This window comes from Pogona vitticeps, chromosome 3 (assembly GCF_051106095.1).
Source record: "Pogona vitticeps strain Pit_001003342236 chromosome 3, PviZW2.1, whole genome shotgun sequence".
NCBI lineage: Eukaryota > Metazoa > Chordata > Lepidosauria > Squamata > Agamidae > Pogona > Pogona vitticeps.
Genome location: NC_135785.1, coordinates 79,600,118 through 79,618,894, shown reverse-complemented (window position 1 = coordinate 79,618,894; position 18,777 = coordinate 79,600,118). Strand labels below are relative to the sequence as shown.

The 18,777-nt window shown below is 41.0% G+C and overlaps 1 protein-coding gene across 1 annotated transcript in view; it reads right to left on the bottom strand.

The window, feature by feature from the left end:
* Window positions 1-2,844: 2,844 nt before the first annotated feature.
* Window positions 2,845-18,777, bottom strand: part of LOC110079722 (vertebrate ancient opsin) — a 45,004-nt gene continuing 29,071 nt past the window's right edge. The window contains exons 2-5 of the mRNA XM_020795006.3: window positions 15,394-15,604; window positions 15,201-15,318; window positions 11,228-11,467; window positions 2,845-9,477 (exon numbers count right to left, since the gene is read on the bottom strand). Coding sequence (XP_020650665.3) covers window positions 9,235-9,477; window positions 11,228-11,467; window positions 15,201-15,318; window positions 15,394-15,604 — 812 coding nt within the window. The 3' untranslated portion in view covers window positions 2,845-9,234. The remainder of the gene's footprint in view (window positions 9,478-11,227; window positions 11,468-15,200; window positions 15,319-15,393; window positions 15,605-18,777) is intronic.

The following is an 18,777-nucleotide window of genomic DNA, read 5'->3' as shown; positions in this document are numbered from 1 at the left end:
ATCCCAGGTAGCCGGCTCAAGGTTGACTCAGCCTTCCATCCTTCCGAGGTCGGTAAAATGAGTACCCAGCTTGCTGGGGGGGCAATGTGTAGCCTGTATAATTAAATTGTAAACCGACCGGAGAGTGCTTGTAGCGCTATGGGGCGGTCTATAAGTCCAATAAATAAATAAAATAAATAAATAAATTCTTCGGCCTTCAGAACCTTCAGCCAGGACAGAATGCTGGTGTGAATGTTGACAAGGTCTCCGGGTCTCAGGAAACTGCTGCTCTGGATCTTCAAGGGGAGTGCCAGATCTTGCATTGAACAGTGCTGGAGGAGTCCTATTTTGTCTGAGAGGTGCTTTTGAAAGTCTGACGGCACTTCTCAATTTAGGACTCACTGACTCAGGGGCAAGGTGTTTATATGGGTGTTGTACTTGCTTTCCTCCCAACACTTGCCTATCCCACCAGTGTGATAATAGAAGGATCCTCATCTCTGATATCATTGGGGCCCAGCCCCTGGTCTCAGGTCTTGGCCCTGTAATTTCCAAGAATGTGGCGTTACAGACCTGGCAGTCATAGCAGCTGCCCAAGGATGGATATGGCTGAGCCATCAGTGTATGTGGCATCTATATTTCACCACCTCCACTGCTTGCCATTGCATTTCTGAGCCCAATTTTTAAACCACCACCATCATCATCTTAGAACTGCAGATCTAGAAGGAGCTCTGTGGCTCATCAAGTCCAGCCCCTGTCAAGGAGGCACAGTGAGGAATTGAATTCCCAGCCTCTGTCTCCACAGGCAGGTACATACACCTTTAGGTGCTGGTTTTTTTAGTTTGAATCTCCTGACCCATTCTGTATCCAAATATTTGTTGTACAGATCAAGACTGACCTGCTACAAACTGTTTTAGTATTAGTATTTGTAGATTTCCAGATAGGGCAGAGTTAAACAATTAATGGGGAAGTCATCTAGGATGTTGGGGTGCTACATAGCATCACCAATTTGGGGGAATGCAGTAGCACTTATTACCAGTGGTTTTCAAAGGAAGCCCCATTGAGAATGTATTCAGATGGGGGCTGATAGTTTGGGAAAAGAAGACAAAACTCAGAAAGATGTCCTCTGTCATCCTTTTTCTAGGACAGCCAATTTAGTCTGAATCTCAGGCTTGGTCTTTAGAGGAGAATGTATTGCAAAAGAACAGCTTGCCACAAACATCTGGGCGCAAGAGTACTGTTAATATAACAGTTACCTACAGTTCCTACAAAGAAACGGTTCTGTTTCCCTGGTAAACAAGCAGTGTGATGGATTACTACTGACATGTTCTTTAAAGACAAACACAAACTAATTATCCTCTGATGTCATGGAAGATTTATAAAGGAGGTCAGTTGGTTTGTCTGGGCTGCATCATTAAAACAAAATAACCAACTGAGGAACAGAAAGAGGTTGTCACTCTAGGATGCTAATTTAGCAAATTGTACATAATGTCACAGAATCACCTTAGCTAAATCAGTGTGATTTCTAATTACCATTTCAGTCATATAACAAATCTCTTTAGCTGAACATTATGCATCGGTCTCTTATCGTATATGACTATTAGCACCCATTAGGGTGCAGCATTGCCATTCTACACCCACTCTTTCCCTATTACCACAAGTGAAACTTTAGCGAGCCGATCTAATAGTTCTCATTCTGTTTTTGAAAGAACAGGGTGCCTTGTAGCTGTAGGTGACAGCATATTTTCCTTGCTCTGAGAGGAGCATTTCTTCCCTGAAATGTACCTGATTAGTAGCTGGCTGGACAGCTTAGGGAGTGAGGTGTCTGGCTGCAGAGCCAGAGGTTGGGAATTCAATTCCCCAAGGCGCATCCGCAGAAAGGAGCCAACCCACATGGCCTTGGGCAAGCTGCACAGTCCCAAGACACCCCAGAAGAAAGGAAGGAGAAATCACTTCTGAGAACTCTCTATCGAGACAAGCCTGAAAAGGGTTACCATAAATCAGAATTGTGAATTGCAGAACTGTCAGAAACTGAAAGGATTGCCTTTTGTTTCTTCCACAAGGCCACCTTGAATATCTCGTTAGCTTTCTCCAGCCAGACAGCAGACTCATTGAGCTATCCAGCCAGCTCCCACTGAAGGTGTAGGGACAGTAGTTTCTATCAGATAAAGCAGGGGGGGGGGAGAATGGTTTAGAGCAGCACTTTACAACCACAGCTAGTGGTGAAGGCTTCTGGGGGGTTTTAGTCCAAGAGCATCTGGGGATCCAAGGTCAGAAACCACTGGTTTAGAGTAATGGAGTTGAGAGACTAGGAAAACCCAGTGTGAGTGCATACAGCAGCAAGAGGAAAAAGCAGGCCAAAAAAAAAACATGCTAGGGAGTCCCAGCAGTTACCACCTATCTCAGATTGTAAAAGCCAGTAATGACCAGTAAGAAGGATATGGTGGGGAAGCATTTTAGATTTGGAATCTGTTCATTAAATGAAGTGAAACTGAAGTATTTGTCCATTTTTCAACCACTACAAAGTGAAGCGGGGAAGCCCAAAGTGGCCCAAGAATTGAATTAGGGCTTTGCTAAGCACAGAATGGTCACTGGGCTCTTCTGAAGCTAAAAATCCAGAGCAGCAACTTTTGTTTCAGGAGATCCAGAGCTCAACAGACAGTTGGGCAACAGGGCCCAGCTAATGAAGTATGGATTCCTGGAGGTGCAGATGTTAGGCAGAGAGTACCTTATAGGGCTTATGGTAGTGTGGGGCAAAGGAAGGAAGCTTTTTCTGAACACTGGATGTTGAGCTGTAGTTGATGGCACCGAGTTTACCCCCCACCCCCACCCCAGATCAGAGCTCTTCCTTTCCCCCATTTTCATCGTTTAGACAAACCACAACATGAACAAAAAGTGAATCTATTACAATCTGTTGTAATTTTGGACAAGCTAGTTGTTTTAATCTGGGATAGCATAACAGGTGAAACCAAAAGAAAAGTAAAAAATAACAGTTTTCTTATGTCTGAAGAAGTGAACTTGTCTGTGAAAGCTCACATTAAAATATATAGCAGTTAGTCTTTCAGCTGCCACAATGTTTTTGTCTTCCCTATTTTTTTTTTATTTTGGTTTTGCTTGATACGCTATTACAATCTGTGAGTCAAATAGTTTTGACTAAATTGGAGTGGATAACATCTGCATATCTTTATTGTAGTTTCTTTTTGATAGTTTCTTAGGAGGATGCTGGATGAACATTCAATGGATGAAAGATTTGGACTTTGTTGTTTTTGTTGGAATTGCTTTCATGAGACTTCCACTGAATCTAGTAAACCATGACTATGAAAGGCACCCCCCCCCCATACACACATGAACCAGTCCTGAATTCTGCAGTTCCTTTCCCTGAGCAGCTCATCTGAAGTGCGCATATATTATTTCAGTCTTGAACCAATGGCTCACAAACCACTTGATTTGGATTAATTCACACCTGAAGTAGAATATTTAAATTAGCTATTAGCCTTAGTTATTTAGGGATGTGGTGGCGCTGCGGGCTAAACCACAGAAGCCTGTGCTGCAGGGTCAGAAGACCAGCAGTCGTAAGATCAAATCCACGCGATGGAGTGAGCTCCTGTCACTTTGTCCCAGCTCCCGCCAACCTAGTGGTTCGAAAGCATGCAAACCTTTACCTTTACCTTAGTTGTTTAGATTTCAGTGAATGAATCTGGATCCAACCTTTGGTTTCTCTCTGCCCATGACAATGATAGCAGTGAAACAGATTTTCTTCTTTGTAGCTAACAATGATTATGTGCTGTCCAACCAACTCCAGCTTATGGTGACTGTCAAAACACTAAGTACTGAAGTACCAGGTACTTAGAAGTGGTTTACCAGTGGTTTCTGGAGATTCTTGCCCAGGGTCACAGAAATGGCAGGGGATGTAACCCCATCAACCACATACACTTTTTCCTCACAGGCACAGTGGAAATTGGAACTCTTGGTCTCTGAGTCTCGAGCTAGGTGACCCAACCCAATTAACTACACCAGCTTAATTTGTAGCTACCAAGTTGAAAATCAGACAACTCACAGACAGCTTTCCTCTCCTTGCATAGGCAAATTTCTAGCGCTCCTGAGACTAAGCAAATTGTTAGGAACTTATTTTTTTCAGTTTTACTGATTTACCCCAATATGCATCCGCTTTAACAAATTATCCAGCTCAAATCTTCTGGTCTGGTCTGTTGGCACATTAAATCTCTCAACCTGTTAATTCTACTCTGAATTAGCCAGATGCCCTACTAATCATCTTCCATCCATGATAACATTTGCCTGTGCTTTAGCTTCCAGCCTTGTCCATATACCTGAACCTGTGGACACTTTTGTCAGTTCAGAACACAGAACACCCTAGAAAGCCTGGCACTGGCAGCTACACATTTGCATGGAATTAAAAACCAATTTTGGTTGCAAATTAATTAAACTTTAAATTAAATTTCCTCATGAGGAAACAGATAATTCCACCTCTTGCCTACCAAGGTGTTGGTGGTGGTAGATATTTTAAAAAGGCACAACACCCTCTGATTCTAATCGCCTGGCTTGTGTAGTGACCCTTTTGCATCTAGCCTGGGGAGAGATGACAAGAGTCACCTGCCTTCAAAGCAGAGATATGTGTGTAGAGAGAAGGGAAAGGGCAGGATGTCCAGGCCTCACTGGAATTCTTCTCTGCTTCTTTCACTTTGGTGTGAGCCACTGAGGTACAAAATATGCCTCCTTCCCCCCACCTCGCTCCATGAAACACTATGCTGAAATATTTCACCTACAGAAAGAGCCCATTGACTTTCACCATAGGCAAACCTCTGTTCCTGGTGCAATTCTAAGAAGCACCACGTGCAATCTAATAACTGCTTGTTGGGTTGAGAATAAAGGTTAACTAATCCTTCTTGCGTCTTCCTATAGCTGGCTGTATAGCTCTGTGGTTCAGATATCTGCTTGTAGATACTTTGCCTCATGTGAGTAAAGCCAGCCTACTTGGCCTTGGGCAAGCTGCACAGTCCTAGGACACGCCAGAAGAGTGGAATGATAAACTACTTCCGAATATTTTCTGGAAAGCCCTGAAAAGAGTCACCATAAGTCAGAATTAACTTGATGGTACATGATCATTCTGTAATAACATATTCCCATGATTTTTTATAACCTTCTGTGATGGGCTGACCCAGGCAACAGATATATGGAAAGGAGGTTTCCCCCCCCCATATTTTATTCAAAGTTGCCACTGATTATGTTCTAAGACATTAGACTGATCAAAGGAAATCTTGATCAATGTGCTGTAACGGTTAGGGTTATATTTGGGCTTTTAAAAATCAGGTTTGGGTCCCTACTGCACAATGAAAGTCACCAGGTGACTGTTTCCAAAGAGCTAGCTGTGTCATCCTGGCCTTGGATTGGACTCGATCAGACTAAACAGGGTTGTTTGGAGGTGAGATACATCCTTTTGGGTGGTGCTTGCATCCATAATCTTTTGTCCAATATTTCTATAGGCTCCAGTACTACAACTAGACTGCATGTCTATGTGATGGACTGGACATTTTTAAAGCTGGGGCTAAGAATCCATCATACTGAATTTGTATCAATTTACTCAATGTGACACATTATTCAACAGCAAGGTTTACCTGTGAAGTCATTATATTTAGAGAATGTTTTCTCTGCCAATAGAACCTGAATCTAAAGACAGCAGTTTGCTAACTCTTGAACAGCATAAGTGTCAGCAAGCTGTGGTGTGTGGCAGCTTGTCTGCTATAAATGAACATAAGTCTTCATTGTTTTTCCCCCACAGTGTTTATTGAATATAGAATTATATAAATAAGACAGAAGGTAAAGGCATGTAGCATTGAACAACCAAGAAGAACAGAAATTAATTATTTATACAGCTAATATCGATCACAAAGTATTATCACAACATACTTAATTTGTAGAAGTATCGAAGGAGAAATTCCTAAGAAAAAAATTATAATAAATGTATGCACAAAATTGAGTTAAAACATTGTGCCAGAAATCCAGATGAATATCTGGTTGAAAGTGTGTTAATTCGTTGTGATCGACAAAATCTAGAAATCAAAACCATGTACTTGTAAAACCATCACATTTCAATGTTGTCTTAATACGTCTCATTTGATATGTTAAATTGTTCATTAAGGTTATTGTCCATACTATGTTACTAGCTCTTTAAAGAAAGAAAAATCTATAAAAGTAAGAATAACTCTTGCCCAGCCACTAAATATTGAAGAAGTGCTAATTTCTTGTACGGCAAATTGTGGTTTGCTCCCACAAACAAAAGAAGTAAGAGTTCTGTGGTTTTGTTTGATTTTTTGATGGGTACTGTAATAGACTTGTTTACCCAAAACAACTCAGAAGCAAAGGTTTGCTATAGCTGAGCAAGGATAATCACATAAGGAAATCAGATCTGAGATGACCACCTACCTACTCACCAGTAACATTATTGTTCATGCGGGTTAATCTCAAAGGGTGAAATAACACCTGGGCAATAGCTTTAAAATAATGATCCTTTATTTTAGACAGTATCATAACAGAAGTGCAGATTTTTGCACCAAGATCTCCGTACCTCCGATGTTAATTCTACCTGAAAATCATGCCATTTTAAACCTTCCAGTGTCCAGTGACTGGCTAAATACGTCTACAGTTTTTTAAATCAAAGCCTCAAACTTTATCATTGATGCTTCAAAAGCAGGTGATGTTCTGGTGATTGTGGTTTTACCTGAAGTAAGGAAGCAAAATACCTGCAGGACTTCTAACTGAGGTGGGTTTAAAAATTATTTATTTATTTAACTTAAATGTCGCCCACACTACCCAAAGTTCTCTGGGTGGCTTACAACCACTCAGAGACCTTTGCGTTAGTTTTGTTAGTGTCAAACAGATAACACAAGCCAGCTCCAGTTTTGGGCTCCTTATCATGGTACAAACTGTCCTTTCCCAGGTTTGATTTGTATCCCCTTATTGCAGAACAAGGGAAGACTGAGGAAAGGTATAATTAGTTGATATGGATGAATATCTATTTCTCTGCGCTATTTTCCAAATTCCTACAGCATGACACAGGAAAAGGGTACCAATAACAGAACAGGAATTAAACAAAGCCTAGAAAAGGGGAAGGATCCTTCATTCATCTGTGTTATTCCCTTTCCATTTTAAGCACAGCCCAATAGGGATGTTTCCCAAATTTAATTATTTCTTATAGGGAGGTTTATTTAACAGCTGGCCTAATAAACTGACAAAGCACGGTGTATATTTTAAGCGAAACATCTCTATTAATGCACACAAGTTCTCTGAATTTTTGTTTGATAAATTTGCCATGAGAGGGCACCCTTGGCTTCTTGTTCACGCAATTGTTATTACAGCACTTCATCCGATGCCATGGGATCTTAAAACTCAAACAAGCAAAGACTTTTAGCAATGATGATGTGAGAGATATCCTGTTGGCTTTGTGTGTGTGTGTGTGTGTGAGAGAGAGAGAGACAGAGACAGACAGAGGGAGAGAGAGAGAAAGCATTTGTGCTTCAATGAACCTGTATAGAAGGTTGTACACTAAGTTTTGTAGAGTTTAATCTTAAAATACTGAATGGGAAATTTTGTTAATTTATAGGATTTGTTGCTAAAGACAGCAAAAGCAAAAATCAGGAAAAGAGGGTTCTACAGATTAACAGTGAGGAGTGACTGGGGGAAATACAGCCTGAACATGCAAGCCTAATTACTCAAGGGAGTCGCTCTTAGGGAATTAAATAAGTAGGAAATTAGGATGCAGTCATCTTCTGAATGCAAAGCAGATGTCTTGTGTAGTTTAATCCTCGTTGTTTCCACTTCCAAACAGAGACCCTTTGGGGCAAAAACAAAATCTATGTAGATCGGAAAATATGTAAACATTTCCCTAAAAGCTCCCAAAGAAAGTCTAAAAAGAGAGCATAAAAAAGGAAATGCTTGGATGAACAAATGTCTTTTACTTCTTAAAGAGACTCTGCTTCTAAAGATATACTGCTTATATTATCCAGTTTCTCCTAAAGAGGCAACAGGCTTTCCTTCACCAGGGAGGCATGATCCTGATTTCTGCCTTGGTGCCTCAAAGGGCCTCATTGTTCCAATTTGGAACAAGTTCAGAGGAGGGCGACAAGGATGATCAGGGGGCTGAAAACCAAGCCTTATGAGGAAAGGCTGAAAGAATTGGGCATGTTTAGCTTGAGATAGCACTTTTCAAATACTTGAAAGACTGTCATACAGACGAGGGGCAAGATCTGTTCTCAATCATCCCAGAGTGCAGGACACACAACAATGAGCTCAAGTTAAAGGAAGCCAGATTTTGCTTGAATATCAGGAAAAACATCCTAACAGTTAGAGCAGTATGGCAGTGGAACCAGTTACCTGGAGAGGAGGTGAGTGCTCCAACACTGGAAACATTCAAGAAAAACTTAGATAATCGCCTGGCAGATATGCTTTGATTGTATTCCTGCACTGAGCAGGGGATTGGACTTGATGGCCTTGACGGCCCCTTCCAACTTCACTTTTCTATGATTCTATGATTCTATGATTGTCTCATCCTTCAGCCCTCCTGACAGGACACATGAGAACAGACTTAGGTTAAAGTAGAATGGATGAAGACAGCCCCAGAGCAGACATTGTAATTGCAGAATAAGGTTCTTGGAGATGGTGAGAATTTCCAAAGTTCTCTAGTTTGGGGACTTGTTTTCCATTGGAGGTGAAGTCCAGCCTGGCTTGAATTTAGGATATTCCACATTCTCACCCCATGTTCAGATCTTCATTTCTGAGTGTCAAACAGAACTTTGAGAACCTGTATTTGTTATTGTTGTTTTACTATAGTGGTTCCTAGCCTTGGGTTATCAAATGCTCTTGGACCACAACTCCCCAAAAATTCTGAAGCATGTTGCATTTGTACCATTTGATTTTACCTGGGCTCAGCAGTTTGTGTTTCCCTGCTTGCAGAAACAGGTACTGTATTTTCCAGAGATCTAGAAACAGAAATATGTGACAACACAGACATTGACAAAACTAGCATTTGAATATCTCTAAAAAGGCACAGGACAGGTGGGAATGGGCACCCATCTGTGTGCTCTTATTTGAGTGTGGCTTGGGGGGAAAAGCACTGCACATCCCTATGTATGATAACACCAGCTAATGCCAGCCTTGGTATTTTTGTTGATGTACATGTCAAACAAACAAATGATAACCATGGATTGGTTTAAAGTTCTGATTCGTCCTCTTGAAAAGTTGCATTCACATTGGGCAAACTTTGTTTTCTGAAACTGTCAGGTGGGCAAAGGAATGGCAGCTGCTGCCTTCATCCTCATTTCTGTGGTTGAAGATGGTAACCAGGGCTGCCACTGTTGACATCTCCCCACTGTGTCTGCTGCATGTCAGTGTGGCCTTCTCTGGATTCATATTGGAGTCTGCGTTCATTTTGGAGTCTGCCGTCTCTTGTTCACTGCATCCAAACAGTTGAATTAGGCACATCCGAAACTAAAAATTAAAGTACAATTGATTATACATGGAACTTCATCAGTATATTTAATACTAGTGGGTTTTTTTTAAGGGAGTTTATGTTGTATCATCAAACAAAGCAAGGGCACTTTTTAGTGAAGGTTTCAACTGTTCACGGAACGAGTGCTCAAACAATACTGGGATACATTCCCCTCCCAAAAAAACCCCCAAGATTTGGAGAAATATGGTTCTCCAAATATTGCTGACAATTGGAGATTTCAGTCTTTCACAGTGAACACTTTGTGCAAACAACTCATGGGTTTCCAGTCAAGTCAATACATATTTATTGTTTTAAAAGTCCAAGCTTTTGATGGCAATATCCTGGGCCATTCATCAGGGAAGGCAAGATATCAACTAAAACAAAACTAAACATGGTATTTAAGACTAAAAACCCATGAGTTGTTTACTACATGGCTGACTATATCTTGCAGCTTCCCTGACCATTAGTCATGCTGGCTGGAGTGTACGGTAATGAGTCCAACAACATCTAGTGGGCCAGAGGTTCCAGCCCTACCCAAAGAATCAAGTCTGTAGTTCAGGGTGCTTATTGAGCCACATGTGTTGCTACAGACTCAGGTGGCAGATATGGCATGACCTACATTTGAGCTAAGACTAGTACACCAGATCAAAATACCCTAGGACCAAGTCAGAGAGAGCTTTGCCATAGTTTATCCATGCTCTGATAACCTCCAGGATACAGTACTACAAATGCATTGTATACTGGTGACTTTAAATGTTGTCCCTTAGTGCAGAATACAGCTGGACTTACTAAAAGAGGCAGGAATATTTCAGCAGGATTGAAATTGGTCAGCTAGTTCCTGTTGCAAAGGGGTGGGTGGAAAGGCCATATGTCTCTTCTATCAACTTTGAAAGCAAGGGTGGGTGATACCTTTATTGTACCATTAAAATACCAAAAATAGTTACACTCCCAAGGTCTCTGGACCTTTCTCCAGACCGGACATTGCAGAGTTCAGGGAAGAAAGCAAAATAAGTCCAAAAACTATCCTGATCAGAATTTACCATGTCAGGATCAATGTTAAAGTAATGTCCCAGGATGGAGACTCCAAAACATGTTGCATCAGCTGGAGGTATGAAGTTTCACTCCATCCAATGTAGGTCGAATTGTCTTTCCTCATCTCTGCAAACATATGGTCACCAAACACCTTGTACAAAGGTTGGGATCATTCAGAGACTGGTCTGTTTCCAAAGCCCAATTAAAGTAACTTCAAAGAGTCTTTCAAAGTTTCCTCTCTTTGTTTGGACTGCAACACCCTGAATGCTTTAACGAGCCTTGAAACTGACTGTGTTGGTTGGATACTCCTGGGAGATGAGGTCCATAACTTAACTTTATCACTTAAGTTGTGATGCTCGTGGCACAGTGGTTAAATGGCTATACTGCAGCCAAAACTGTGCTCATGACCTGGGGTTCAATCCCAGGTAACCGGCTCAAGGTTGACTCAGCCTTCTATCCTTCTGAGGTCAGTAAAATGAGTACCCAGCTCACTGGGGGGGCAATGTGTAGCCTGCATAACTAACTTGTAAACCGCCCAGAGAGTGCTTGAAGCACTATGGGGCAGTATATAAGCAGCACGCTTTGCTTTGCTTCCATTTGAAGCTCCATGATGTGTTCAGTAGACAGAAATAATGCATTAAGAGCATGACAGTAAAGCTAACCTTAAATACCATATGTAAATACTGTATACCACTGAGAAGAGAAGAAGTACCGTACCTGACTGTTCATAAAGACATAGATAACTGGATTATAAACTGTAGCTGTCTTTGAAAAGAAAGCTGGAATTGCAGCAAGACGAGGGTCCAAGTCAATAGAAGGGCAGGCAGTAACCAAGATTGAGAAGGCTGCATAGGGAGACCAGCAGATTAAAAATGCAAGGATCATAATGACAACCATTCTAGTAACTTGTCTTTCAGGCTTTCTGGTAGCCCCTAATCTGCTTTGAGTATCTGAAACCTTGAAAGGAAGAAAGAAAGGAACATCTCATCAGATATACCCACAGTGTCAGGATTTCAGCCTAGAGTCCATTTAATCCCGTAGACCTAGGGGCTGATTTTCTGTGTCTGGACCACAAAAACAAGCAAAGTTGAAAGAAAATGCAACAAAATAGAAGTAGCCAGAAATCGACTTTTTGTTTTGAAAAAATGGATCTGGAAGGTTTTTAAACACTGGGGATGGGGGTGGGGCTTTTGCCCTATTTAAAAAGTTGAAGATTTCCTGGAATTGCACATTGCTTTTTTTTTTCTTCCAGAGAAAAACCATTTTTGGCAGGGGAGGGAGAACAAAGGGTAATAAAAACATCCTGCGTGGGCACACTGTTTGCAAATTCACTTGTTTTGTTTTGTGACTAGTCTTCTGGATCTAAAGATAGGCTTTGCATGCATTCTGTGATGATTCATACACAAATGTCTGCCTCAATCATGCCCCAGAACACTAGCAGATTTCACACAAAGGCAATATGCAATACCTTTATAGACCTTACTTTAAAATCATTCTACAATACACAACCTTTCATGGATCAAAACACCACCTCATCAGGCTGTACCAATGTGAAGACTTAAAAGTCCAAAATTCATGGCATGACAGATTTTGCCAGGAAAGTTACTTTCACATATAAAGTCCAAAAGGCAAGGTGGATTTTGCCAGGCAGGCCTCTCTTGAATGGAAGTCCGGAGGGGTGCAGGAAGCAGTGATTGCATTTTTAGGGTTACAGCTGAAGCAGCTGTGGATTGGATATCACACTCCAGTTCTTCAAACAAAGAGGCATAGGCTGTGTGTGTGTGTGTGTGTGTGTGTGTGTGTGTGCATGCGCGTGCGTGCGTGCGCACGTGCACGCATGCACACACCTCCCCATTTGGCCTTTCTTTGAAACAGACATATTCCTGCTTGGCCAGAGAGTGAACCTGTCTGTCTGTCTGTCTGTCTGCCTGCCTGCCTGCCTGCCTGCCTGCCTGCCTGCCTGCCTGCCTGCCTGTCTGTCTGTCTGTCTGTCTGTCTCTCTCTCTCTCTCTCTCTCTCTCTCTCTGTGTGTGTGTGTGTGTGTGTGTGTGTGTGTGTGTGTGTGTGTGTGTGTGTGTGTGTGTGTGTGTGTGTGTGAGAGAGAGAGAGAGAGAGAGAGAGAGAGAGAGAGAGAGAGAGGAGAGGGAGAGGGAGAGAGAGAGAGAACTCAAGTCCTTCATCCAGGAATTGGGGTGTTAATTTAGCAAACCCAGTAAATTTTGCCAATTTGGGTCAGATTAAAGATTAAAGCCAAAATCATATTACCTAGTGGTTGCAGTCCTGATCTGTTGTTGTTGAGAGTCCATGTGTCTTCTTGTTGGTATGGGGGGGTATTTCTTGGTATCCTTGTAATTCCATTGAAATAAAAGGGGAACCATGAAATAAATTCGAGGTAATTCCATGAAATAAAAGGGGAGCTCACATATTATATAATTATTTTAAGTGGTCTAAAAAGGTATCTTCTATTGCATTTGTATTTTATTTTGCTTTGACCACACGGCTGCCATTTTCATGGCTTCAGGGCTTTAATAGGTGATGTGCACTGACTTCTGAAAATATTTGTGTGATTTGAGGCAAACATAGAGTAGAGCAATATGCCCAGGAGCACTCTTTGGCACAAAATCAACCCACAACGATCCTTCAAGTGACATGTTGCACTCACGGGATTAAAAATGTTAAAATTAAAAAGGTGCCATGAAATTCAAAGTAGGGAGAAAAGAATGAAAAACACATGAGTGCAATACAAGGAAGACACTGACTTGGGGCCAAAGGAGGAGACTAGCAGCTTCACCCAAATATAACACAAGACTTTGACACACAACAGTCACTGAGAGTCTGTGAGTGAGGTCGCTAAACCATAGTAGCTGAACAATTAGGACTCAGACCACACGTTTTCTGAATAGTTTTTATCCCAGAGCTATAATTGAACTTAAAATTGAACTTAAAAACCACCAGTAGTGAATAGTTGGACAGTGTTACTTAGCCTGCAGTGTAGATGTTTGTATTTTTAGTGGGGGAATTTTAGGGGGGGGGTTGTATGGGGATTATTTTTTTATCTTTTTAATGTGTGTGCATGTGGGTCTAGTTTCTGGGTGTCTGTGTGAATTTCGTTGTATGTGTATACTATATATAGACTTACAATGATAATAAATGTATGTATGTATGTATGTATGTATGTATGTATGTATGTATGTATGTATGTATGTATGTATGTATGTATTTATTTATTTATTTATTTATTTATTTATTTATTTATTTATTTATTTATTTAGCTACTCCCCACTTTTTTTTTAGCTGCAGTACCAAGGAAAGGACTTATTTTGGTCTGGCATATTGCCTGGTCTTTCCTTTTCAAATTTTCCTCCTCCTACCCTCCATGGTTAAAACTTGGCTAAGCTACTAGGACTGAATGTATGTGTGTGTGCAGAAGAATGTCTGCACTTCTATATGGATCTTGAGTGGTTTACTCTAGGATGCCAGAGTCTGTCGTTCTCCCTCATCCCTTGGGGTTTTCTTTTCCTGTTGGCACAGTGGTGACACTGCTAAAGTCTAGAATAGTTGTCTCCTGCTTCTCTTTCTTTCTTTCTTTCTTTCTTTCTTTCTTTCTTTCTTTCTTTCTTTCTTTCTTTCTTTCTTTCTTTCTTTCTTTCTTTCTTTCTTTCTTTCTTTCTTTCTTTCTTTCTTTCTTTCTTTCTTTCTTTCTTTCTTTTTATTTTATTTTATTTTATTTTATTTTTTGGTGTTCCCTGGGTTGGAGGTGGGCAAACAGCTCTAGCACTAACAATTCTGATAGAACTGTGCTAACACACACACCCCAAGTCACAGCCAGGAGTTCATCCCCATTCACAGGAATGGAGTTTTTTTTTCTTGGAAGTCAGGAAAAACACAAATACTGTCACAGATCAGCAAGGATAAGCTTGGAATGTCTCCATAAGGGCACAAGGCATGTTGGGCATCAGTCTGTGTGTCTTCATTTGGACACAGAATGGGACACAGCAGCACACTTCCTTGGTTTTAAGTAATGTTTAATTTGACATTTAGTATTGCTTACATTGATCCTAAGCCCTTTTTGATCATATTTATGAACTGGTACCTCACTGTGATTCAGTGTTATGTTGTTTTATCTTTGTACATGGACCAGTATCCTGGAACCCACATTTGGAACCTGGAATCTCCTGACTCAGTTTACCTCTTCCCCACTCCACCACTCCCAAGACTGTGAACCAGATGCTGTGGCATGAGATAATGTAGGGATACCTCTCCTGACACAATACCAATGGCAGGACCAAATCTGCACAGCCAAGAGCAACCATGTCAATTACAGAAAGTGTGGGTCAGGTGTACAGAAAGGAACCTATTCTGCTCCTCAGATTGCGGCAGTCAGACCTTTCAGGCACAACATTAATCATGAAATCTAAGCCAGTTTAAATGTAGCTTAAATCACGGAGCTCTACATCCTAAATCTTCAGATGTATGTACCATGTTTGAAAACTCAGTCCATCTAAAATTAGACCCTTTCACACACACACACACACACACACACACACACACACACACACACACACACACACACACACACACACACACACACACACACACACACACACACACACACACACACACACACACACACACACTAGGGTCTGAAACCTCATTGCCAATCCCCTCTCTTGTAAATGTTTGCACCTACCTTTCTAAGTTTCCGCATCAATTTTCCATAGGACACCAAAATCACCAGTAAAGGCAGTATGAAACACGTGGTAAAGAATGTAATAATGAAGGTATGGTCATTGTAGGCTCTGGAATACCTATAAGAATTGCACAAGATTTTTAGGTTCTGTTTCACTGGGACAATTTTAAAAAATATCATTTATCTTCCTTACCAGTTGGGTTCACAGGTAGTTCCAATCTTGCTGGTTGTATAGCTGCTCCATCCCATTGTAGGAGGGATAGTCCAGATGAAGGAGAAAATCCACACAAATGCTATTCCCAGAGCTGCATGCTTCCCTTGGAGGCGCATATTTCCCAAGGGGCGACAAATCACAATGTAGCGCTCAAATGCAAGGAGAGCAAGTGACCAAAGAGCAACTATTCCTGTAACAAAGAATAACTTCTATCAGGGGAAAAAGAAATCAATATGATAATACTAGTGGAGACAGGGGACTTGCTACCTTCCATCTGTTGCTGAACTACAAGTTCCAGCATGCCTGACCAATAGCTGTGCCAACAGCTTTGTAACTCTAAGAACATATGGAGAGCTACAGATCCCCAACCCATGATGTAAAGGTTGTAACGTGAGACTTTGACTAGAGGGTTTTGAGTCCAATTCCCTACTCATGATTCCAATCTGCATAACTCATCTTGCCACCAAATCCCTATCAGGACCACCGTAAGTCAGAAGTGACTTGACAGCACGCAACAACAAGGTGAGCACAGCAAGGGTGGCTCATGGTATGAGCAGGGAGGAGCACCACATCTTGGCATGTTGGGTGAGGCACCCTTGCTGCTTGGACCATAGGCCTCCTCTGAGTTCTAATTCCAAATATCTAGAGGGTCAAAACTCCCTGTTCCTGCACTAAACACAGAGTGGAAGGTTCCTTCTAGGGCTAATAGGAATGTCAGAGAAGTGAATGAGTGAGGGAGACAGGTCCTCATGAATTTTTCCAGCATGAATTATTATCATGGCAGTGTTACCTAGACCTAAGCCCCACTAAATCAAGCAGGGAGAGAATAAAGCCCAATGAGACCACCTAAGTGGGACAACTAAGTGTTTTCTGGGTCTGGTTGTGTGTGTGTGTGTGCATTTGTTTTGCCACTTATTTCCTAAGACTAATTGCAATCTGTAGGAAGGAATTTTCTTAAGCTAAGTGCTGCAGAGAAATGTGCCAAATATAGTTTGAATGAGGATGGTAAAATTTAGCTTGTGTATTTAATAAGGATGTGCATGCCGAAAACTTTCATTTTGGGTTCTTTCAAGGGATGTGCCTCTTTTATTGTCATGTCTTTCATTCCTTGGTCCAATCATTTAACACAAAAGGGATTGGTACTTTCAGGTTGTTTCATTTTGGTTTTTCATTATTTGTGTTTCAACTGGTACTCATCGAAAAGCCCTAAAGAACCCAAAAAACTACTCCCAAAAAAGCAAAGGCAAGGTGACAGAGAATCAATCTATTTCAAAAGAAGGCAACAGTACAACCAAGCACCACCACCAAACAAAACAGTTCTTTTACAAATCACCAAAACATATGCCTTTAACAAAATAAATAAAACAATAAATTAACCAAGTGACAATTTCTAAAACATAAATCAAAGAAAGCACAAAAGCATACACACAAAGGGAAAATAACAAAACAAAGCAAACACACACACAGTCCCTTCTCACAAAAACCAAGAAAAGCAAGCAAGCAAGCAAATACAGACAAAAAAAACCCCCTACCACTTGATATTTCTTCTCTTGTATGAGTTCTTCAGGTGCCAGCAGGCAGCAGCAAAAATAATCCCCACAGAAATGGAAAACAAATGCCGACAACAAGAGAGAAAAAAAGGAAAGGATCCAACCAAGGTAGAAGCACAGTAGCAAACAGCTATGCAGACCAGGTGGTGGGCGCCAGTAGTGTGCACACCCACACAAAGAAAAACAATCGCACTGGGATTCGAACCAATCTGGTCCCTTTTACAGCTTCAAAATTCTTGCTCTTCTCCTCCTGAAAATTCTGATTGGCTGCTGATAGTAGCCCTGGTGACACTATTTGATTAAATATTTTCTGGGCAAATTGACAGACAAGGAGTGAAAAAGAGGTTAAATAAAAGAGGGAGACATGAAAGAATGTGAAACTTTCATGCACGTGTCATTTGTTTACATTTGTATTTCAGAGGACGTCTTTCAGGAATGAATAAAAGATCATGAAAATGTAAAATAAGACCCTATATTGTATGTTTCTTATTCATCCATAGTCCCAGACATGGTTTATTTTAAGAAATTAAACATGTTCAGCATTATCTTAATGTACAGTTGGATTCTCAAAAGTATAATGGCCTATGAAGGCAGACCTTTGAGAAGAGCTGTTTTGGGAATTACAGGAGTCCCAAACATGAGAGTGGCTGATAAGTTTGACTCATGATGCAGACTTGTAATATCCAATGGGAATATGCATCATGTCAAATATGGGGAGAACGTGGGTGTGTCTTTTGCTTGAATTACCTGTATGATGCTGCAAGAAGCACTGCCAAGATGACTTGGCTATCCTGCCAACACAGGATCCAAAGCTGCCCAACATGGATGATGAACCACTTTAGCAAAGCAATAACCAGCCTTCCTCAACCTGGTGCCTACCAGATGTTTTGGACTACAAGTGCCATTATCAGTCACCGCAGCCAATGGCCAGTTATTAGGCATCTGGGAACTCAATGCATATTGGAGAGCCCAGCCTAGGGAAATCTGGGACAGATGCTCTCTGCCTTGGCTTACTTTTTGCTTGGAAATGATATTACTAAACACTTTGCCAGCAACAAGCACTGTGTTAAATGTTACTAAAAGATCCTGCCAAAAATGGCCATTTCCCTAGGATGCTTCTATGGCACAGAAAAGCTGCTTTTGACAAAGTTGGAAGAGTGATACCTATTTCAGGCAGTCCAAATACATGATTAAATATACAACAGTCAGACAATTAACAGCCAGGAAAAAACACTGTAGTAGTGTGAAGCTGACAGTATATTAAACTTGGACTAGAACTTCTGAATTCAGGTCCTCCTATGAAGCTCACAGGGTCACTTTGAATAAACTGAAACATCTCAGAATTACTTTGAGAAGAAAATGGAATTAATGACACTATCCTGTAGAAAATAGAATTAACACCATGTTTCATTCCAGACGAGCTTCAATGTCTGAAATAGTGGTGTGAACAGCACAGGACAAAACAATGCAGTGCTAAATTTAATCTAGAAATAGATTTATGCTTTCAGAAAAGCTAGGTACAAGAGTGCTCAGATAACATGAACACTTGGTGGGTTGCAGAAAGAGCTCTCCCTGAGCGACCAGAGATGCAGAGTAATTGACCAATTAACCAGATGAAGCACTACAGTTAATCAACTAAGAACACTTTAATTGGTTAATAGCCTTGAGTTACAACACTGTTATTTTTCTAGGAGTCATACTTCACCATTATTGCTGAAAATCCTAAAAGATATTCTAGGAAAGCATGCCTCGTTCTCACCCACTCATCAGTTTTCCTTCCAATATTTTAAAAGAGATGAATCTCAGTTACTAA